This window comes from Thermochaetoides thermophila (assembly GCF_000221225.1).
Source record: "Thermochaetoides thermophila DSM 1495 unplaced genomic scaffold scf7180000011814, whole genome shotgun sequence".
In the NCBI taxonomy this organism is placed as follows: Eukaryota; Fungi; Ascomycota; class Sordariomycetes; order Sordariales; family Chaetomiaceae; genus Thermochaetoides; species Thermochaetoides thermophila.
Window position 1 is genome coordinate 447,082 of NW_006383030.1, and position 23,021 is coordinate 470,102.

A 23,021-nucleotide genomic window follows, 5' to 3' on the forward strand; every position below is an offset into this window, starting at 1 on the left:
CTCGCAAAAGAAGAGGATTCCGTCCGCCAGCCATAAAGCCGTATCTCATCACCTCGCCGTTTACCGTGGAGGTGTGCATACCTTTCCAGCGCCGTACGCCCCGAGGGTTTAGCAGAAGATCTAGCACCAGGTCACCCTTGGCCTAGACGCATATAGTACACATCCCATCCACTGATGGGATCAATCAACATGTGTCCATGTCCGTCCGACGGACACTCGACCCAACAGCACTCTTTTTGTTGCCCAGCATTCCAGCGCCCACCAACGCCAGCACCATCCTCGGATAAATGCATAATTAAAAATGACACAAGATGTACCCCCTATGCCAACCAGCCAGCCTTTCCTCTCTATCGGTCCCGCTTCTATAGGCGATCTCATAAAATGATGGTAGAGAACGGAGGGGTAGGTATCACCTATCTAAGGCACCTGGCCGGGCGATTCCAGGGGATGGTCTTGCGATCATACCTGCACTCCCCCATCACGGCGATTAGGGGAAAAAAAAACCTACTTTTATACACGCTTGTTGTACAACAGCCCCGGGTTGTCGTCGGCTCCGAGACTAAAAGATTCGGCGGCGTATGTCAGACTGTGTGTTCAGTAAATGAGGCATTGGCAGGTTACGCCTTAGTGCCGAGCAGCCGTAGGATTCCTTCGTACATGCCGAACATGATGGCAGCACTAGGAACTGTCCGGAGAAGATGAGGTGTCATTCCTCCATATAGGCCAAGCATGCCTTCTTCTTTCCACACCAGCTTAAAGCATTGGACAAGGCCGGTGTATTTGGGCCTGCCATCAGCCAGAGGAGCCTGGCGGAGTCGAGTCCGGGCAACCTGTGATGAAGTCAGCTTGTCAACCCCCCCTCCGCCAGTACCACATTGATACAGGCTTACCTCGTGTGGATATGTCAAGACAGCCGCCACAAACTTCGCAAAGCCTGCAGCGCCAAACTTCCCTGTCCAATCAACCGTATGATCCCACCAGGTCTTTGGCCTGCCGCTACGCACAATGCGCTCCTCTCTCCTAGCCAATGCCTGTTTGATCTGCTCATACAGCATCCAGTGCATGGTTGACTCAACCACACCAAGATAACTTGCGCTCATTCCCTTGTAGAGTCCGCGAATGCCTTCGTCACGCACGACCTGCCTAATGCAATCAATGCTGTTTTTGTACCGGCGCTTTGTAACACCGCCGCTCTCGATAGCCATGTTCTTATCGAGTTGAAGGCGGGTCTTAACCATCCATATGGGATTTGTTGCCGTGCTGGTGACGATACCCGCGATTGCACCTGCACTGAGGTGCACCCAAGCAGAATCCGAGTCCCCTTTAGCGAGGTGCTCACTGATCAAGCGCTTGCCATTGCCGTAGGTAAAGAAGTTGATCGACCGGGCAGGAATGACACCAACGAGGTTCGGGCCAAGGCCCTTAAAGAGGGCTCGAGGTCCTTCCTGTTGGTATACAGTACCAAGGATGGACACGGTTTCCCTGAAGTGGAATGCGACAGTCCGGAGAGGGTTCATGTGCCCCGTGTGTGCCGCTCGCGAAGCTTTGAGCTGCGCTTGGTAGAAATCAGACTGCAGTCTCGTTTTAAGTACGTCCAATGGTGCAGTCAAGGTCGCAGCTGTCATGCCGCCGATTCTAAGGAAGGCAAGGTCAACACTGTCCCGATATGAGTAAGGTTGGACAGCCTCAACCTACCCTCCTGCCACCATGTGCGCCCATGTCTTCGATATTGGTGCCGCCTTGTCGCGGTTCACTATCGGTTCTCCTTGAATAGACTCTGGATTAACATCTCCAGTTTCCCTTGATTGTGTAAGCGGCGCATGGTCATGCGTAGTAGTAGGCTGGTGGCCAGCAGGCAGCGACCTGGCGGCGGATATAGAGGCCATGGTTGCTGCCCGCGTTTGTCGATATTCTGCTTGCAGATTGTTTGTGCGAGAGAGATTATTAGTGCCAAAGTTCTTCGGCTGAATCGAAGTGGAAGCGCTGTCACCCTTTACGACCCAGAAATGCTCAGAGGGAACTGTTCTGCGGGTCGAACGACTCCAGTGGACTTGTGGTGACGGAGCTGTCGCCAAAAAAAATGCCCGGTTGTTATCGTGATAAGTCAAGGTCCCGCGGTTCCGTCTTTCGCGAGCGAACTTTTTTTACCATCGCTCCGCAGCGCTCATTGGTTAGAGCGGTTAATCATCGGCAATACCCTACAAAAGAAACGTTACGTCATAGGTCAGGCTCGGCAAGTGGATTCCTAGGCGGAGAAGTGAACAGGTACCTCCGTAGAACCTTGATGTCCAGCAAAGGCGCTGATGGTCAACCTTCATCACACATGATATGGGTTGATACCTACCTAGCTGATATCTGATGTGTACACTAAATTGATTGAATCTGTTTTTCTAGGCTTTTTACCAGCAATTGTTCCCTGTCTTCTAGGTGGGAGACCTGTAAGCACAGCTAAACCAAGGGCCACATTCTGGCCAGTGTACAGATACTTCTGCCGGAATGATCTAATCTGAGCCGGCGTTGCCCCATGGAAGCACAATGTTTGTTTACTTGCGCTGAAGGGGAAAAGGAGAGGTTGGCTGGTATTATCACAACACAAAGCTCAATCAACTCTTCAGTCACTTCATGATGAAAGTTAATAACATGTTAGGAAATAACCCGTATTCCCTGAATTCCGTGTATACTTCTACCAACCAGGAAGGAGTCGATGTTTAGTTTCCATCATCACAAACCTGAAACCACCAAAGGGTAGATTGAGGGATGTGATGCACGCTCAGTCTGTCTAGGACACACCATCTTCCGATATTGGTCTAACGCAGCAAGCCAGCCCCTCAGTTGACTAACCGATAAAGAAGTTCCCTCATGATCTAGAGTGGGTCAGGCTGCACATGGCGCTCTCAAACCAGATGCTGGTCAATGACTGCAGCAACCGCATGGTAACCTTTCCAGACAGCCAGTTATAACAGATATCTGTTCGATACCTGTGGTATGCATGTGTATATGCTGGAGTGACGAAATCGAACTCTGTCCTGCGTAAACTTATAAATGCCATGAGCTGCCACTCCACGAACTCCCAAACTAAACTCGAAATAGAGAATCCCAGGAAAAATTGAGAAAAGCAAAAGGCGAACTGTTAGTAGCCCCTCACGGATCAGGTCGACCAATTAGTTCAACGATTTGGACTGGACCAGACCAGTGCCCAAACTAGGATGATAATAAGATCTTGAGCCGGATTCCTGAGTGGCTTGCGCAGGTGTCATACCTTCAGACCAATGCGGCTATTGGCGATGTGTCCATGAAAGAGCGGAGAAGAGCAATGTCAAACTGCTCTGCTTTAAGATATCAGGAAGAAACGTCGAGCCAACAGAGTGCATCAGAATGGTCTGCTGGCCACGAAGCACTGGCAAAACCAGCCTCATTTGCCATAGCCCGCTCTCATCAGCCAAGAGCTGAACTTTCCAGTGCTGTATATGCTAAGGCCCGCTCAAAACATGGGATCGCGATGGCGCATTTGTCCGAAAAATAAATGAGGAAGCACTGCTGTCATTAGAGCAGTGCTCCCTGAGCAAGCCCAGGATCCATAAATGAGGAAGCACTGCTGTCATTAGAGCAGTGCTCCCTGAGCAAGCCCAGGATCCTCTCAGAGATGCTTAGGAAGAGCCCGGCGCAGGATGCGCTCCATTGCCTCTAACTCGCGACGAGCCACCTCACTCAAGGAAAGATTGTCGAACTGCTTACCGGGCGGGAATCCTAGCTCATACCACAGGTAGCCAAAGTAGAGCTCCGTTTGATTGCCGATGGCCTGAATTTGGGTGCGCTCCTGAATAGATTTGCGGAGAACGGAACGCGTCGTTTCCTCCCGAAGGATGGCGATGTACCACTCGAGAACATCGAGGGGAGTGCCCGGCTTTGGGCAGAGAGCGTAAAGGTGAGTCCACAAGTCAGCAAACCTGGGCTGATTGAACAGGCGAGTGCGCGATTCGTCCAGGTTAGCTGCAGCAGCGATGTTATCCTTCTGAACAACAGTGAATCCTGGGCACAGCATAGCCGCTGTCACAAGTCGCTTGAGCAGCTGTTCATTGATGACCGTTTCATGGGTGCGATCATGGCGCTGCAGGGTTTGGGCCAAGTGGGTAACGAGACGATAGGTGGCGCTGTAGACAGCATAACGCTGGCGCACAGTGATGTAATCTGTCATGTACCATGGAAGCTTCTTGATGGTCGAAATCATGCACTCGTAGGGGCGCTGCGGGCACTCCTTGGAGTAAGGGGACTAGATTCCAGTGCGTGTCAGCGTAATTCGATTGCTAGTGGACCATCAGCATCAGAGAAGATACTTACACGCTGCGGGATCTCCACGTGCTTGACCAACATAGTCATCTCCTCTTCCGTGACAAACCCCTTGAAAGTTTTCCAGGGCTGGCCTTCAACTGGCTTCTGAATGATTGGCTTTGAGCCATCCCAGAAGACACCAGCAGCCAAAGGGAAAAGATCATGCATTAACGCAGCTTGGCTGGAAAGGTAAATGTCAACGGGGCGATCGCCAAGCCGTGAGACGCGGCCTCTCTGGACATTAATCTGATGACGCTCAACAGCTCTGGCAGCATCGTGAAGGGTCATGAACTCAACGTAAGCATCCTGAGTCTTGGATGTAACTCGCTCCATAATGATGTGAACAGGCTCCTGGTTGTCGTTGAGAATCTTAGAGTTGCGACCAAGGAAAGCAATGATCTCAGACCGCTTAGTGCCAAATGGGATCTGCGGGACGTTAAATGTAAGCATAATAGCACAATAATATAGAAAGGGCTAGGAAAACTTACGTTGCAGATCTTGACCACGCCATAGGGGACAGGAGTAGCCTGAGTGCAACTCTCGATGAAGGGAAAGTTATCAGGGTCCAAAGCCACATCTTGAGTGGGCAGGCCAATTGGCGTATCAGTAAGTCGATTCAGTTGCTCAGAGCGAAGTGCACGGATTTCCTGAGGAACAGGACCATAGGAAAGATGAGCCGGAGCCAAGGGACCGACTTCCTCCTCATGGACAGTCGAGAGAACAAGATCCCTAGAAGTAATGGCAGGAAACGTGCGATCACTCAGTGGAGGAGATGAAAAAGGATCAGTTTCCGACGCAGTATAATGTGAATTGGCATCATTTTTCTTGACCAGGCTGTTGCAATTCAAGTTGAACGGGGGAGGGGGTAGGAAAACTGGAACCCCGGCAGCAGTCCGTGGGGCAAAGTTGCGTGGCTCAGTTTTGTTGTAAGCAGCCAGAGGAGAGAAAGGGGTCGCCGAAGCGTCAGTGCCGTTCTGCTGGTGAGCGGGAGTCACCACATTGCTATTGCCTTGAGCTGTGTTACTGGGATAGGCATGATCCTGAACAGTACCGAAGATATCAGACTGCTGATTCATGTGCGATTCATTGGTTGTGGCAATGGATGTGGTGTTCGTGCGAGATGAATAACCAACAGCTTTGGTGAACTGCGGATATTGCTGCTGAGGTGCTTGATAGCCAGAATTAGAGGCAAGATTGCCTGCATGAGCCTGTTCAATCTTCAAATTCTGCTTTTTGTTATACTGGATGGCATAGGGATTGCCATTGTGAAGATGATGAGCCTTGATTTATGTATTAGTCTAGAATCCTTCGCGGATAGACTTGCGGGTTTGCTTACAATATAACTGCCTTTCATATCGGCGGTGTTCATATTGTTCGTCTGCAAGGCAGCCTGAACATCCGACTGGTTGACAGAACCAATGTTCTCAACTTGAGACTTTGCCTGGTAACCCTTGTTCTTAAGTTGTGTTGCTGTTAGCTTTGAACACCCTAACGGGAAGGAACAGCGTGGATGTGGTTGTGAGGAGAAGGGGTGCATACTAAAATCTGAAGGGAATCATTCAGAGTCTTGTTCAGGTCATTGGAAGTGCGAGACTGGGAGAATCGACCAGTACCAATGGGGGCAATAGTAGTACGCTTGCGGGCGTCATCAAACTTGTCGATGCGGGTGGACGAAGTATTGTCATTGCCGGAAGTCGTGTTCAAGCGACCACCGATGTAGTTGCCATCCTCATCAAAATCGCAAAGACGAACGCCGCCGTCAGGGCCATCATAGTCATCAGAATTGTCATCGTAAGCATCAAAGTGGCGGCCACGCATCACGGGCGAAGAACTGGCGACCACGTTCTTGTTGAACCGTGTCGCCTTCATGCCGAAAGTTCAGATAAGCAACTATTGGGTCCTGCTAAAAAAAAAACTGGTTAGTCGATAGAATAGGTTACAGGAAATACTCTTGGAAAAGCAAGAAGATGAATGAGTCCGGGGGGTGTGAAGGAATATCTGTGTGAATATCTTCAACACAGGATTAAGAAAATGGCAAGATTAGTGAAATATGCGATCTGGGTGGTCTAATACTTGATCAACAGCAGATGAGGAGTCTTAGTGAAGGATATTTGTCCTTAACAATGCGGGGCCTCTGGTATGAGATTGGATGGCAAGGAAGCAATTCGCGTAGAATATGTGTTGGGTTGTGCTGAGGAATAGAAGGAATGATTGATGGATGCAGTGATGGGTGGAAAGTAGAAAACGAAGGAAAGGCAAGATTGCGAAAGGAAAAAAAAAATTTAACAGGTAGGATTCGGGTAGGGTTATGTTTAAGATCAGACTAAAAGAACAGCTGGAGGAATGATATCAAGAAAGATGGGGGGGCAAGAAGCTGCTGCAGAGGTAGATTTTCAAGTTTCTGGACCCGATTTTGGAAGCATGCTATTTCCAACCGAGTTCCCGTGGAATACCGAACCATGAGAGATCTAGGAGAAAACCCACCCGTCCAAGTGTCTGATATTCCAGGATGGGCTCTTTAAAGGGTGACGACTGCGACAATGATTGGACTGTAGTGGAGAGCCCGAGCGGATGGAAATTGCTATTCTCCAGCTCCAAAGGAGATGCGAAAAGTCGGTCGATGGCATAAGAGTTGAGATTAAGAAATGACTTTGCAAGGTGCTCGATTGGGGTCGGTCACCCCCGCAATGATGTTGGGTCCAGGAAGCGGATGTCAAGAAATAGAAGGGGAGAAGGTAGCAGGTTATAAAAACATGGTAAGGTTACAGACTTTTCAAGGGTTTGTAGGGATGATCAGACAGATAAAAGCTATGAAGATAATTGCAAACTTACCCTTCTGGATGTCGGGGGTGGAAGAAGACGGTGACAGGGAAAGAGAGGTGTCCCAGTTGTAAAATTTGTGAACACAAACGTAAATCCTTGGATATATTCCATATATGTCAGCTTGTCTGTAACGGAAGTGTTTTACTGCTAGAGACAGCGAGCAGTCTTCGCTCCAGAGACGGACGGCCTACCTCCCGAAAAAGGACTGTGTCATGAAGGGAGCCAAATCAGTCAATCTATCAAAAGCCTGATGCTCAAAGGGATTGGGAGACCTACCTTGATCTGTGTTGTCATTTAAGGGTGCAAGGATCAGGGAGGATGCGAGATTCAGCAACAACCGCAGCAGTAGAAATATGCCTCGAGGACTCGATACAGGCAATTGATACGGCAAGGGCAAGAAAAGGAACAATAGGTCTGAGAGTTCAACCAATGATGCTTGCACAATAGTTATGTTTGCAGATTCTCAATAGCGGTGAAAGAGAGGACTACGCAATGCGAAGAACCAAGCAAATCCATGCTTGAGCAGTATAATACTCAATCAATGACTGATGCAACCTCAGATTTGTACATTCCAGACCACAATGGGTTGCTTGATAGTTGAAAGGTTGAGTGCAATCAGCACCATTCTGTATGATTTGGTTACCACAAAAAAAGAAAACATTTGCCAAATGACCAGCAACATCGACATGATGTTTGACAGATAATTCGGGAGCATTGTGATCGGAATGCGCACGACAACAATATTGTAGCACTTTGAGGGGATGAACACAGCGGGGCATTTGATGTTGAAATCTGATAAACAAAGAGAACGAGGGATGACAATACGTCGGCCTGCTATAAGAAAGCCAAGGCTAGTCAACCAGCTTACTCGGAATGAAAATGTTAAGGACAAAATACAAGCTGTGACTAACACTAGATGTGAACTCAAACCAGCAGTGCCACCAGCTTATGCAACTGGGTGTTTTAAAACGCAAAAAAAGAAAAAGAAAAAAAGAGAGAGAGAGAGAGAGAGAGGAGATTCATCGGATAGCTAGTCATTGTATCTATTACGTATGGATAGAAATAAAGCTACCCGAGAGGCTGAGATCTGGTCCATCTCCTAATGTCCTTGTGAAATCGATAGATTTGAGCTGAGACCCGACTGTTTTTCGGATTAAGTCACACTATTGGGTCAGTGAGACCTAACAACTAACTGCCAACCATCTGTCTTCGCCTAAAGCGAGGATGCGGACTTGAATATTGCATCTAGTTTGGTACCTATGAGGGAAGAATCCCTTGAATGGCGTTGAGGTACATGGAGCGTAGTCGTTTGAAAGTCTCCTTAAGCTCAATCGAACTGAAGGCGTATAAGAATGAGAACACAAAGCATGAAAAGAGGAACAAAGCAGTCTTACCGGGGTCAAGAAAGACTCTGCCACAAAACGCGCTCTTGCATTCAACTGTGGTTAGGGGGAGGAGGGACAAGTTAGCAGGTAGCAGGCCCACAAGAGCACAGGGGAAGTGGAACATACGAAGAGCTTCATTTCTGAAATCTCCTTATCAACCTCCTCCATGAATTGGATAATAAAATCAACCAGCTTGTGCTTCAACATTTCCTCAGTGTGGAAGTTTGTGATCAAGAAGGAAATATCATATCCCTACATGAGCTGTGTTAGCTCCACACCCCCTGTGGATTTGCGGTGTAGGTGCGAACCTTGATCGGCTTCCTCCGAAGAATGAAAAAGGATTCAGCACGCTGTGTCAGAAAGCGAGTAAACTTGTGAACCAGGATGTTCTCTATTTCGTCGGCCTGTTTGATCTTGATGCTAACGCGGACGCTGTTGATACTAGGCTCGATAAGGACACGCTCGTTCTCGTTGCGAGCAACTGTCAAGGGGGTCAACAAAACCTCAGGAGAGGTGCGCGCTTCAACCTCGGGGACATTGTGTCGTTCCGATGCCTGGGAAGCAAAGTTTGAAAGACAGAGGGCAGCTGTCAAGGTGCTCCGGACGGCCTGGAGATATGGGCGGAGGGATTGCGACTGCGGGGGACACGGAGGTTAGTTTGGTGACTTGGAGGGTGCCTTGCACTGAATCGTAGAGGAAATTGTCGGCGATGGGGTTAGTATGTTGCTGTTTGGACTTACCATGGTGTCTTAACTGCTAATGGCCGAGAGACTGCGATCTCCTCCTGCAAGGCCCAACAGTGCAGTTGTTGGTGATATCGTTTTGCCCGTCCCCTTTGTTGGCTTCACTTGTTGGCTTAGGTTCCCTGGGACGTCACTGCAGCGGTGGTGACCGACAGCACGGGGTCCACAAACACGGATAGCGGGGCCGCTGGGGCCGCTGGGCGCGTTGGAGTGGATCCGTTTCATCGGTGCCCTACGTGGTTTACGTAAGCCTGCGTAGCCTCAGGACCTAGTATCTGGCGCGCGCTTGTTCTGTTGCCCCGCGAAACCCCGCGACTTCTCTCCTGTTTTAATCACGTCGAAAACGCCACTTCGTCTTTGGACCAAATTTGAAGTGCGTAGCATCTACACGAGCTTGCCCACAGCCAAGGAAACAGATCGGGAGATTCTAATTGTGCTATCTGGCTTGATACAGAGCACCGTTTGTTGTTTTCTAGAGCCTTCCTGCTCAACTTCGTCTGGTTCGCCATGGCGACTGTCAATGGTATGCTTAACCTCTTCCGATGTGCCATCACAAGCTTGCTTGGTTCTGACCTATTTTCCTGCAGTCATTATCAAGCATCAAGGGAAAAAGTACGACGTGGAAGTCGATACGACATCAACCGGCGAAGTTTTGAAGTATCAACTCTACAGTCTAACCGGCGTCGAACCTGAGAGGCAGAAAATCCTTATCAAGGGTGGCCAACTCAAGGATGACACGGACCTCAGCAAGCTAGGCCTGAAGCCTGGCCAAGTAATCATGATGATGGGAACACCAGGCGAGGGTGGAGGTGCCATTCAGCGGCCAACCGAGAAAATCAAGTTCATCGAAGACATGACAGAGGCCGAGGCTGCGCAGCAGGCGGGCGCTACTCCGGCCGGCCTGATCAATCTTGGCAATACCTGCTACCTCAACGCGACACTTCAGGCTCTACGCTCTATTCCCGAGCTCCAGGATGCCCTCTCCAAACATAAGCATACCTCGATGTCGGAGATCCCCCAATTGGACATCACCAACCAGCTGAAAGAACTTTTTAAACTGATGTCTGAAACCCAGGGAGGGCTGGCACCCTTGGCTTTTTTGAATGCCCTCCGCACAACTTTCCCTCAATTTGCTGAGCGCTCAAGGAAGGGCCCGGGCTATGCGCAGCAGGATGCAGAAGAAGCGTGGTCCCAGATCGTCTCCCAGCTCAGGCAAAAGCTCAAGCTGGAAATCCCTGGCGAAGGTGGAGCGTCTCAATCTGTTTCATTCGTGGACAAGTATATGGCTGGGGAGTTTTCCACCACTCTTGAATGCGATGACCCTGCAGCCCTTGAGGGTGGTGAACAGCCTACCTCTTCCAAGGAAGCTTTTTTCAAGCTCGACTGCCATATCGACAATCAGACGTCCCATCTGAGGGACGGGCTGTTGAGTGGCTTGACGGGGAAGATCAAGAAGCGATCAGAAGTCTTGGGTAGAGATGCCACCTACACCAAGACATCTAAGATTTCTCGGTTACCAAAATACCTTACAGTTCACTTTCTTCGCTTTTTCTGGAAGCGTGATGTTCAGAAGAAGGCCAAGATCATGCGGAAGGTTACCTTCCCTCACGAGCTCGATATTGTCGAGTTCTGTACCGACGATCTGAAGAAGGCCCTCATCCCAGTCAGGGACAAGGTCCGCGAAGTGCGCAAAGAAGAGGAGGATATTGAACGTGCCCGCAAGCGTCGAAAGAAGAACCCTCTCACCGACGGCGAGGCGAAGGAAGCCAACACGAAAGAGGAAAAGAAGCCGACCGCCTCTGCGGATGGCGACATCGTGATGACCGAAACATACAAGACGGACGCCGAATGGGAAGCGGAGAAAGATGCTTCGCTCCTTGCAGCTAAGAAAGAGCTGAACGCTCTGATCGATCCTGAACTTCGCAAGGATGACGGCGCTAACCAGTCGGGCATCTACGAATTGCGCGCTGTCGTTACTCACCAGGGTGCCAGCACCGACAGTGGCCATTACACAGCCTATGTTAAGAAGGCCGCACCTAAGGATCCGGTCACAGGAAAGGTCGGCACGGAGGATGGCAATTGGTGGTGGTTTAATGACGATAAGATCTCTGAAGTAACGCCTGACAAGATTGATGCTCTGGCTGGAGGCGGTGAGTCGCACTCGGCCCTTATCCTCCTCTACAAGGCGATCCCCTTGCCAGACGCTGAAGGTGCTCTTTGAGACTCTGGGCATTGAATAGAGGTCCGACCAAAATCCCTCTCTATATGCATTGTTGGCTTGCTACATAGTTGGCGAATCAGCACGGGCGTTTGGAGGAAATGAACTCAGAAGTCATTTAATGGTTATGGAAATTGATATGACTAGACCTATAAATGTCAATGACAGTTGTAACGTTTACCGTTCGCTAGCTTGCAGGTCAACGTGGTCTTCTCTGCGGTTCGTACGGCAGTATTTACCATATGTTGGGAGCGAGTTGACAGCTGATAATCCGAAGACATATGCTTGCCCACTATGCCTTTCATAGGATCCCCAAATCAAGCCCAGGGTTTATCAACCTGGATGTTTACTTGGACTGGACCAACGCCACTTGCATTGCAGAGCACTTGAATCCCTCAGGCTGTGCTTTGGCAGCTCCTCCTCAACTTGTCCAAGGGTTAGGGTTATAACCTCGTGTGAAAAACTCGGGAGAGCTTCAACTTTTCTGCGTCACTTCGATAAGCGGTAAGCTTCAAGAACTTTTACCGGGGTATAACAGCAACGGAAACCGTACTTCTCAGGTTGTATTTCTATGCCATACTACTCCAGTGACCCGTAACTGCCTATTGTTGCAGCCCGAACCTTCGTCGCCATCCTTTCTCTTTGCATGCCAATGTTAAATGATCGTGACAGGTAGTGGCACTAAAAGCATGCCTCAATGGAATTATGCCAAGCCTTACCGTATATGTACCGTATATAGGCGTGGATTACTGCGGATTATACCATGCTGCAAGGGCGAATAAGTATATTTCCTACTCGGTGAACATGTGTTTCAACCTCCTCCTCAACCCCAGTCCTGCCTTTTACGACGTCCAGGATGGAGGGAAAGAGTTGAAGGTGCAAAACCTCTCAAACCGACAATGCCTCCTTAGTACTAGGAACCTCTCCAAGTGTCTTTCCCCAGAAGTGTTCCAGCGTGTGAGCAAAAGAGGGTAGATGACTTACAAAGAGAAGCATCCCCATCTGAAAGGACTAAAGTGATGCCAGCGACTAGAAGACTTTCGATGAAAATAATCAAACCGACGTCTTGTGAAACACTTTGCTTTCCCGAGGCTTCGGAGCTGTCCATAGTTTTTTGAGCCTTTCATGGCTCAATTGGAGCGGCTTCAAAACTCCCGCAATTCCGATCCCAAAAGTTAAGACAAAAGCGCCTTCGATATCGCCAATGATCGGGCATCAGTAGTGGCACACTGACAGCTACAAGCAATGAACTCAACGATTGAAATCAATTGGAGGCGAGGATCATCTTGACTCCACAATATTTGTTGTCTGTTGAAGCAAGCTTGTGTAAACCCTGGTTCACACCCATGTTGAGTCCCCACAACTCAATACCATCAGTAGTCTAGTTGTGCTCAGGTTTTTATCCCACTGGAAAGTTGTTCTTTTTGAATCTTTTCCGTTGTATACAATGACATCGCGAGTGCTATTCCAGCTGTGCGCTGAACAATCGTGACCTTCCTGACGTTGGGGGATCGCTGGCCAGCAAAGCTCGGGACTGGAGTGGTGATGGAAGAATCAGCAGCGGCCTTGCTAACTCTCGGGCGCCATTATAATAACATGGTTTGAAATCTAAAAACCAAGTCTTGCCATGCTTGCTAGCCGGATTTACCATTCTGTTATTAGTCAGACTGAACGGCCCTAGCCGACACGATGATAGAATCCCGGTTGCTTCGGCTACTCGTCAGCTAACATTATGAATTCAGGTATCTACTCTGCAAAGTTCAACGGTTGGGTTTCCCCTATAAGGACTTATATATTCACTAATGCTCTGTGACTTACATACAGGCAACTTGAAGATTGGCTACCTCCGAGCGGGTATTTGCCAATAGTGAGTTGTAGCCCTCCCATACACGACTTACAGAATAGGGTGTCTTGACAACCTGACTTGTTCTCTTTTCGTAACGGGCGGGGGTAGAATGCCTTTCGCTAAGCCTCAGTCCTTAGATATGCAATTGCCTCTGTGGAGTGGAAGGGCGGCATTGCCATTCCCCCCCCCCCTTCCCCCCGGAACACCGGCTGAGCAGGAGCGCAACAGTTGGTACGACAGTTGATGGAAAAGAGTGACCTAAACACTGCTCCGTTTAGTGGCTACTCACCCCATATTTGCCGGCCACTCTGAAGTGAGTGCTCTTGGGCTTGTTCCCACACACCGGTATGCCAAGTTGTCTGCAAGTTTACGGACGTATCCATCCTTTCACCGGCTTATCCATCCAAGCTAACCAACAGTCGGTACGGAGCAGTGGGCGCGTGACGAGGTTGCAATAGGTAGGGAAAGACGGAAGACTGGGCCATTCCTGATGGCATGAAACCGTGACGTGGCTTTGCAGCCCAAATAGTAACAGAATGGAGAAAGTAATCGGGTATGGTGTTGGTCGTAAGTGCGTCTGGCATCTTTGCGACTATCCTTTATCCGATCCGCATCGTCCTCTGTTTCGCAAGAGTCTTCTTGTCATGGTTTCGATTTTGCCAAGAGGAGATGCTACTTGAGGGGTGGGTTTGGTGCTTAGGATCCTCTTCAGGGGCACGGACGAGTAGTTGATCAGAACCAATGCTTAGCGATAAAGGAGAGGGAAAAGGTCTCGACATACCATCCTTGTCCTGGAATTACAGCGAAGCGATCTCTGCCACTCTCTTTCCAGGTATCAGCACACCTCCCACATACCTTTGTGTTCCACACTTTCCTTTTTCCTTGACGAGATCGCGGACCAAAACGTACTTCAGACCGAGAGCCAATCTGGCCATAATTTTTTGAAAAAATGTAAGTTTTTCCAAGTGTCGCTTCAGTTATATCGCTTCCCTAACTTCATCATTGTCGCGCGGTCCTCCCTTGATGACGCCGAGAGCGCACCCGCCACACAGGAAACCAGTGCCCGGTAGTCAGATCTTGGCCCATCCTTGACATTTGCAGCTTTTTCTCATCATGACCCAACCGCACAGGCGGAACCTCCCGCACCGAACAGACCGCCTTTTTTTCTCCCACGTTCCATGTTACTTTAAGGCGGGCCTTGAACAACTGGGAGGGGGAACGGGCCATGGCCACAACAAGAAGGCCTTTTCCTGCTTCTGAGAGCCCCAAGTAAGCGTTGACCGTACTCGTGCAGTGCTGATATGTTTATAAGAAACCGGCATGTACATGTACGTCGGTTCTTTTAACACTGATGATAGAGTGAAGGCTGCAAATTACAGTCTCATTGCCTCTTCAATAGTTTCCGGTATTGTTCCCACAAGACGGCCCCCATGCCTCATCTTCCTTGGGTATGGAGAGTCCGAACTTGCCTTGTGTTAAAGCCACTAGGTAAACGGCGATCCAAATGCCCCAAGCTTCTCTTTGTGGATGAGCCGGTGGCAATTGTGTACTTGCTGTTCTCGCAGATGCACACTTGATCCTTGCCTGCCTTTGTTGCCATGCTGCTAAATAGGGGCCCAACTACTGCCCGAAGTCAAAGCAGCCTGATTTTGAACCCGAACACCCCGCAGCAGCCCAGCCCCAACCTGAGCTCCATCGTCAGGATGGATGGGAAGGAGGGAGTAGGTGACTTGTCATCTTACAGCTCGCGTAAGATCAAATTACCGAGCGTGAGCAAGGATCCAAGTGTTTTTCGGGTCAGAGAGTGTGACCAAAGAGCTTACAGCGAGCATACATGGTTCATGGATCCCCTTCGTAACTGACAGTATCCATTCTACATACATCTATCTCATTAAGCCGTGCTTTGAAAAAAGAACACAAGCCCCGCAAGCCCTGGTCCCTTCGGAGAGGCCGTAAAGCCTTTAGAAAGCAATTTGCTCAGTATCAGGCAGCGAAGATACTTAACAACCTTTGGCTGTTGTGATCTGAGATTGAGATCCTCCAGCATATCCATGGTCTGGCTTGTTTGTCCGCCTGGTTTTCTATGACAGACGCTTGACGCTTCCAAGATGCCCCTGAGTCGCAATGTCAACAATGACAGGTGGACATGGAGGGGTAATGAGCACCGTTCGCTGGACGGAACCTTCAAGCTAAAGGGAAGGTAGGTATGCAGCAGAAACTACCACCAAGCCGTTCCCCCACAAGCCGGCTTAGCCCGCTGTCCGTATCAGCTGCCGTCAAAGGTTGACAGTGGAGACTGTTCTGCTCTCATCGTGACACAAGTGATGCCAGATCACCAACTCAGCGGCCCGCGCCTCGTCGAGTCTCTCCTTGGCACAGCATTCAATGATCAATTACCTAGCGTTTTTTGTTGCTGGTTGCTCCAATGCGGCTCGGTGCCACCAGCCGTGTGTCGGTCCGTCGGTAGGTTGTAAAGTTCGGATTCACAAGTGTCCCCAATCAACAAAAGTGGGCTGCAGAGCACAATCTGCAACCGCACTGCTACCTGGCGCTTGTTGCTTTTTGTTTTGAGCGGGCACTTGGTGCCATCCGGCCGCCAACTTCTCCATGTTCGCCCAATCCCTGCTATCTGTTGGCTATGGAACAACCCGCAACCCACCGTGATGCCGCTGGGCCCCCGCTAGTGGCAATCTGCGCGTTGCCAGAAATGCTAGACAGTGTCAAGGATACCGTAGCTTCTGGGTGGCCTTCTGTTGCGTTGATCTTGCTGCACACGCAGAGAAAATGAGGAGAAAACCGTGGATCACGCAATTTAGGAGAGAAAAGCCGAACCAGTTGGGCCGCTCAACTTTCCCCCTCCCATCTTGATGGCGCGGATCGTCTTGGGTTCTTGCCCCGCCTTTTCCCCCCAGGGTTTGGGACCTGCTTGCCTGCTTTTTTGTTCTCATATCACAATCTGTGCGAAGGTCTAGCTTAGGTTACCTAGCCGGAAAGTTTTTCTTTTGGATAGGGACAACTTCATAGATCCAGCACTGGGAATTGTGCTTGGTGCCCCGCTCATCGACGTCGAGACTTGCAAGTAGAGAAAGTGGCAAGGCGGGAAAGTGGTCTGTAATAACAAAATTCAAGAAGGGAAGAGCTCCAATTACGATTGGTCTATAGAGTAGGCTTCGAAACCCAACCCAAAGACGTACCAGTACAACAGGGCAAGACGATAAAACACCATTGACTATTGGCCGCGAGGCAAAGAGAATCTAACGACAGAATGATGCCCTTGTGCTTGATCCATCAAGCCCATGCAGAGATCAGTGAGAAGTCTGAACACTATCAGTCCGGATACTCTCTTGGTATATGCAAAAAAAGGGGGGAAATAAGGGTAACATAACTGTCCCTCCAAGTCACCAAACCCAATGCCCAATCGATCCGGTCAAGAAGCTGTAACATGAAGCAAGGGCAAAGCAACTTGTGCCTATGGGTGTTCATATTGCTCCCGGGTGCAGGAAGTCTTCTGTTCCCAGTTCTGCTCCTGGCCACTTCCATGTTGCTCATTGAGTGAAAGGTGTGAAAAGTGAGTAAATTAGTGAACACCGACCAGCAAATAAAGTTTCGAGAGCAGATAAAAACGTTTCTCTGATCAAAGGCAAGAAAAAGAAAAGGCACACGTCTAAACGATAACTGAAGGATTGAAAATTCATTTTATCATTCCCTCCAACTCCGCATAGAGCCCACAACACCACTTAAAACAACCTAGACATCCATCGATTCCTCATTATTCTTTCAGAGCCCAATTTTTCCCCTACTATGCCCCTAACTCCTGCGATCCAACCGCCCAAGCATACTACGGTCGATATCATTCACAGCACTGCGAGGCTCTCGTCCAATGAGGTTGTCTAAGCTCATCGGATTTGAGTAACTGGAGGAAGGTTGCGGAGGAGGAGGAGGATGGTACTGAGGGGAAGGTTGCACCGGTTGAATTGGCGGAGGCGGCGGCGCTTGAGACTGTGAAGGCGGAGGTAGTGAACGAGCAGGACTCTGATGGCTAGGTGGCGGAAGCTTGTTATCGCGATCATATGGACCTTGCGGCTGGTAGGGAGGGTAACCAGTGGGCGGCGTGCCGTTGCTATTCATTGATACAGGTGACCGTCTACGCGGATCATCATCGACAGGGTAGTTCGGCGGCGGCGGCCGGGAGCCATGTTCTTCTTCCGGAGGTCGTGGTCTTCTCCTTCCGGGGTCTTTGTCGTCATATGCAGGATATGCCCCCGTGGGCGAATGAACTGGGGGGTGATATTCGGATGGCGGATATTGAGAGTAGGACCGCGCTTGAGGGGCTGGTGCTGTTGTTGCCGGAGGAAGGGGCTGTCCGTATGCCCCAAAGAGTGGGGTGCCTGGAGGAACTCCTCCAGGAACAGCTTGGACAGGAACAAATGCGGTAGACGAGTTAGATGAGACCGGCTGGAAAATGCAGTCGATTTTCAATTTGTCACAGTTGGTACATTTGCCGTTCGTCGTGTGCGTATAACCGCTGCAGCGAATCTGCCGCGATGATAGGTTAGCACAGGCCGACGATGTTGATCTTTTTGAATTCATGGTCCTTTAACTCAACTTACCTTTCTCTTGCGGCAGTATCGGCAAGCAATTGACGTCCTCTGCCGCGGGGCAGACTGCTGTGGCGGCGGAGGAGGAGGAGGCGGAGGAGGCATCGGATAAGGGTAGTTTGGCGGATACCGATAGTAATCAGGTCCATAACCTCCAACTCTCCCTTGAGCCGCCTGCCGGTCGTAATACGGGTCCGGAGGTGGCGGCGGCGGCGGCGGGGGGGGATAGGCCCTCCCATCATGATATTGTCCCCGGTCATCGTATGCCCTCTGGTCTTCGTACGGCCTGCGGTCGTCATACGGTCTCCTATCATCGTAAGGTCGTCGATCGTCATATGGCCTTCGGTTGTCGTACTGCCGAGGATCCTGAGGCGGATACGGGGGAGGATAACGCGTATCCGGCTGAGAGGAGTATCCGTTCTGATGAGCCGGCTCTGGAGGGGGAGGGGGAGGAGGCCAACCCCTCGGGTCCGGTGGGTATCTTGGATCTGAGTATCCTCGGTCAGGGTACCGCGGCTCCGTTGGATAGGCTGGCGGTGGCGGAGGGGGATACGACATCGGGGGAAGAGAGACGTTGTCAGAACTCATGGGCGGTAGCCGCCTGCGATCGTCACTCTCAGGGAGCGGCGGGTAAGGGTTGTCTCGCGGGGGCTCCGGAGCCCCTCTTCGGTAGTCGTCGCCCATTAGTGAGTGAAATCACAACTGCTGTGATGCTTCGGGCAAGGAGACTTTTCTATATTCAAAGAATGCCAGATAGTTTTCCCCCCGGCTCGGCCACACAACTGCCCGCGACCACGGGAGAGGCACAGCAAACAGTATGTGTCCGGATATGTCTCCACTCCACGCACACGTCTGGGAGACGCTCAAGTGTTGCCAGTGAGTTGCTGTTATGCGAGAAGTTGGAAATGGTTATGAAAAGATATTGGACGTTCCCACACCCACGCCTCTTCCCACCCAAGAGAACCCACGCGGATGCTGTTTCTTCGCCCCCAGCCAGGCAGGGCGATATGGAGGAAAAGAAAAGCAGAAGGGCTGGCCAATGGAGAGAAAAATAAGGTTGCCTTCCCTGTCTTCTAGGTTCTGAAAATTGGGCAAAGGAGCGGCTGAGAAAGTCGACGATGAGAGAGTGAGAAAAAAAGGTGTGGGGAAGGAGAAGGTGGGAGAAAGGACCAAACGGGTGGCAACACGGGAGGAAGGTGCGGGTAATGATGTAGTCGCGCCGAGGCGACGACGGCTGGACCGAGCCTTTATCAATGAGCGGGAGCTCCCTTGTTGCTGATGCTCTGGGTCCGGAAGTTAGCGTGGTTTACTTTGGTAGATGCAGGTAAGGGACACACGGCAGCGGGGCTGAAAGAGAGAAAAAAATGACCGGGGCAAGGAATGCATGAAGACAGCCTGAGCATGGAACCCCCAGAGTGGAACGGAAGGGCCTGGGCGCTGGTGGATGTTGGACGCTAGACACTAGGCTCTGGGCTCTGGTGGGCTCTGGGCTGCTGGCTCCGTGCCCGCGTGGCCATGGAAGACGCATCCAGCTTCACCTCTCAATTCCTAAGGTCGCAGCGCCCTCCATCCGAGCATGCTCCTCAGAAGAGTGGTGTACCCGGGCCCCGGGCCACTGGACAATGGATGGGCTCCAGACTTGACCTCCAAGGTAAGCAGCTAGAGATCACGGGCAGGCCACAGGCCATCAAGTCGGGTGCTCGCGAACGGCGGACAGCTTCCAGGTCGTGAACCAGGCCGAGCCGGGCAGTTTATGATCACCCGTAGGTACCTAGGCCCACGGGTGATTACCCGCAGCAGTGGATTCAACCACACGAGACGCTGCCTGATGGGTAAGACGCGGGAAGGGGCGGGAGTACGCATACACAGAACGGCCTGCAGGAAAGTTGCAGGTGCCATGCTGCATGAGGTCGTGTACCCGTTACCATACAGTGGTGTGGGTGGTTTGGTGGAGCATGTGGGGTGCATCTATCCAAACCCGGTTGCACATGCGATGCGGACTGCGGGAGCCAGGCGGAACTTGGATGGGCCTTGAAGGTCCCAGTTCCAGAGAGCCCACATAATATCCTTGGAGAGCTAACTCCCGGTGAGGGGTGAGAGAGACGGGAGAGGGCCGAGCGACGGCCGGGCGAGGTGCCCACGGCGGTCCCACGGGTATGTGCACGCGTGCATGGCCAAACGCTGGGGACGCTGGGTCCGTACGCTGGAGCACTTTCAAAACCCATGACCAAACCGGAAAGAGCGCAGAAAAAAAATCCGACACCGTCGCCTTGTCTCCCGAAAGCTGCCGCCATCAGGGCACGATGACCTGGCCTTGCCTTGATTCCTGACCGCCAAAAAAATTATCGCTCCTGTCAACGCCATCCCTTCCCAACGGCTCGTCACATCGTGAACCAGCCGAAGCGCTCTCCGTCCATGCAGGCAGGGAATGCGGGAAATCAGCCTGGGGTGTTTGTGAGAGCGCGGTACGTACCTTTTCCCGCAATCAGGGTGTGACGAGCAACCAACAAAAAAAAACGCGAGATGCCAAGGCAAGGTACGGTACCCTGGGTTTTCACACGCCAGAAACCCGGAGCTGCAAGACCTGCAAAGACGCGGCTGTTCCGATCGATTGATTCGGCGCCAGCCAATTGTTCTGGATGGCTGTGGATAGAATAATCTGTTGCCACAGAGGCGGTGCTCAACGTTCGACGGCAAACAACGGCTCTCGGGTGGCCAACCCCAGACACAAGTAGACTGGCGTTGGCAATAATTTTGGATGTTGGGACTCTGTTCTATTTATCCCGATGTTAAACTGGTCGCGTTCTCCGGTTCCAATTGCCGTAATCGGATCGTTTGGTTCTGCTGGAGCGGAAGCAAGGGGGTGCTTATTATAGTTGACAACGCTTTGCTGCCCACGGCGGGACGGAAGATCGCGGTCTGCAGCTGTTGGAAAGAAGCGATGAAGCCAGAGTGGAAGAGCGACCGGGAGAGTTGACTTATGACGACGGCTCGGCCCCGCCGGAACGCTCATCGCTGTTGGGTCACAGGCTCCGCGGCGCATGCACACCACTCCAGCATCGCTCTGGGTGTCAGCAAGCTGGCGCAGCAAAAGCGTTGGCGGATCGCAATAGGTAGGAGCGTCTATCTCTTGGGGCCCCCCTTGGAAAGGTTCTTTGCCTGGCAGGCGAAGAGTTGGTGGCGTGTGAACTGCACAAGCGAGCATGGGAGCAGCCGGACCTGTCAGCTGGCTGGGAGCAGCAAAGGACCGGCCCGCGGTCCGTATCTGGAATGCTAGGGCACCCAACCGTCTGGGGACAGGCTTGCAGAAGCGCAATAGGTAGTAATCCATACCTCCCTCTTTTACACTCCCATGGACCAGCACAAGTACCTACCTTACACCACTCGTAGACGGCAAGATGACAGTGCATTACGTATGAAACTTACATGTTTTACAGGCAGATGTTACTTACATCTTACCATGCGTAACAAACCCTTGCGGTGCCTCAGCGATCAAGCATGTGAAATTTACCGATGACGTACTGGACCCGAAACGCATTCTGTATCCATTGGTGCCCAGCAAGGCGCTGGCAGTGCCCACAAATGGCTTGTCATGGTCTCTTCCCCGCAATTGTCAGAGCCACACGGCCGCAGCTTGGGGCCGCAGGGTCCCGCACACCTTTGTTGCCTGGCTTTGATCGCGACGCAATTACCTGTGAAAATTTGCTGCAATAAAGGACGCTATGTTGTGGATCTCCACAGGTTGCTCTAAGATGAGTCGCGACCTTCTGTTGGTAAAAGAAGACTAATCTTGCGAGTTGAGGTCCGACACCAGTCCCAGGACCCGAGGGGATGGTTCGCGCGGACTGAAAATTACAAGGGGTGTTTGGCGGGGAATAGAAGTATGCGACAGGTTTCGGTACCCGTGGGTTTCGGTGTGAAGTTTTGGGACGACGCTAGCCGCTCTCGCACACCGTTTTGGGGAATTGGGAACAAACAATGTATGAAATACAGCAATAGTCCCCTAAAGTCATGGGATCTAGTGCTGCACCTGGACAGGTGCAAGCATGGATACATCATCGATATCGGAAGTTCAAAACAAATCGGATGTTTCGGCCCGGCCTTCCAGGTTATTCTTGATCGGGCCGTTGGCTGCTCTTTGCGAGATTCTCGTTGCATTTGCCAATTGGAGTCGAAAGGATCGGTCCATTAAAACATGAAAACTCTCTATAGCGTATTTCCTTAACTTCTGATTTAGTTAACTATGAACCATACATAGAACATGTATGTCGAGTTGTTCGTCTTCGTTACCAGAGAGTAATACGCTCTTCGAATGGAAGGTCAGCATCAAGCCACATCTGCCCAATATCAGGATAGGCGAAAATAGATGCAGCAAAGAAGGTGGACAACACATATGATTTGTACACACTAACTGTTGGAAGACACTGCGTTGTCTTATCAGCTCCCGGTCGGTACAAGCCGTGCAATCTTTGAAGGGCAGCATTTTCAATGTTGTTTCTTCTCAACACATCGGAATGCACTCTGGTTGTCTTGTAAACAACCAGGGAATCATGGGTAAACATCAAGCCAACGTGGTCGATCCAGGTACTTGGAGGCGCTGACATAAATTGTAGATGTGGTGTCTTGAATTCACGTCTGCACTATTAAACCGAGGGACTACTGACAGTTGACAGGTACGTCTGTGGACAAGTCAATTCCAACACATCCGCGTGAGTCTGCTTGAGAATGACCGGCGGCTGTCATGGCTACAGAACGCCCCAAGGTCACAACTCCAATAGGTCTTTCCTATAAGGCGCGGACGGGGCTGGAAGATCTCTTCCAGAATGGAAATTGTTGTTGGATAGAGAGAGAGACAGTTTGTTGGTTGTGTAAATCCTGTTCCATGCTGTGCAACATCACATACAGCTCTAGAATTTCAGTCCTACTGTTAGCAAAAACCTACCGCGCGTGGATCATTAGCAACATACAATATGTTCCACTTTCGAAATTGGGAACCTCAGCAACTCAATGTCTGTGCTGTCATCATACCATTAACTGAATGGTGAAGTATGGCTCTTCCGAGGAAGCTAGTGATAACTG

The 23,021-nt window shown here is 50.8% G+C and overlaps 5 protein-coding genes across 5 annotated transcripts; 1 reads left to right on the forward strand and 4 right to left on the reverse strand.

Annotated features, from left to right (window-relative positions):
• Window positions 1-617: 617 nt before the first annotated feature.
• On the reverse strand, window positions 618-1,886 carry CTHT_0011570 (mitochondrial carrier protein rim2-like protein; the record flags this gene model as incomplete). The annotated part of the gene is made up of 3 exons (XM_006691613.1): window positions 618-830; window positions 891-1,635; window positions 1,696-1,886. The coding sequence occupies 3 exons, from the start codon at window positions 1,884-1,886 to the stop codon at window positions 618-620; spliced, it is 1,149 nt and encodes a 382-aa protein (XP_006691676.1).
• Window positions 1,887-3,637: 1,751 nt separating this feature from the next.
• Window positions 3,638-6,198, reverse strand: CTHT_0011580 (uncharacterized protein; the record flags this gene model as incomplete). The annotated part of the gene is made up of 5 exons (XM_006691614.1): window positions 3,638-4,270; window positions 4,339-4,755; window positions 4,818-5,609; window positions 5,666-5,785; window positions 5,869-6,198. The coding sequence occupies 5 exons, from the start codon at window positions 6,196-6,198 to the stop codon at window positions 3,638-3,640; spliced, it is 2,292 nt and encodes a 763-aa protein (XP_006691677.1).
• Window positions 6,199-8,803: 2,605 nt separating this feature from the next.
• On the reverse strand, window positions 8,804-9,280 carry CTHT_0011590 (ARP2/3 complex 20 kDa subunit-like protein; the record flags this gene model as incomplete). The annotated part of the gene is made up of 2 exons (XM_006691615.1): window positions 8,804-9,172; window positions 9,278-9,280. The coding sequence occupies 2 exons, from the start codon at window positions 9,278-9,280 to the stop codon at window positions 8,804-8,806; spliced, it is 372 nt and encodes a 123-aa protein (XP_006691678.1).
• Window positions 9,281-9,787: 507 nt separating this feature from the next.
• Window positions 9,788-11,501, forward strand: CTHT_0011600 (ubiquitin carboxyl-terminal hydrolase-like protein; the record flags this gene model as incomplete). Its single annotated transcript, XM_006691616.1, has 2 exons — window positions 9,788-9,803; window positions 9,868-11,501. 2 exons carry the CDS (start codon window positions 9,788-9,790, stop codon window positions 11,499-11,501), a joined length of 1,650 nt encoding a protein of 549 aa, XP_006691679.1.
• A 5,650-nt stretch (window positions 11,502-17,151) lies between these two features.
• On the reverse strand, window positions 17,152-18,626 carry CTHT_0011610 (uncharacterized protein; the record flags this gene model as incomplete). Its single annotated transcript, XM_006691617.1, has 2 exons — window positions 17,152-17,880; window positions 17,955-18,626. The coding sequence occupies 2 exons, from the start codon at window positions 18,624-18,626 to the stop codon at window positions 17,152-17,154; spliced, it is 1,401 nt and encodes a 466-aa protein (XP_006691680.1).
• Between the last annotated feature and the right edge of the window lie 4,395 nt (window positions 18,627-23,021).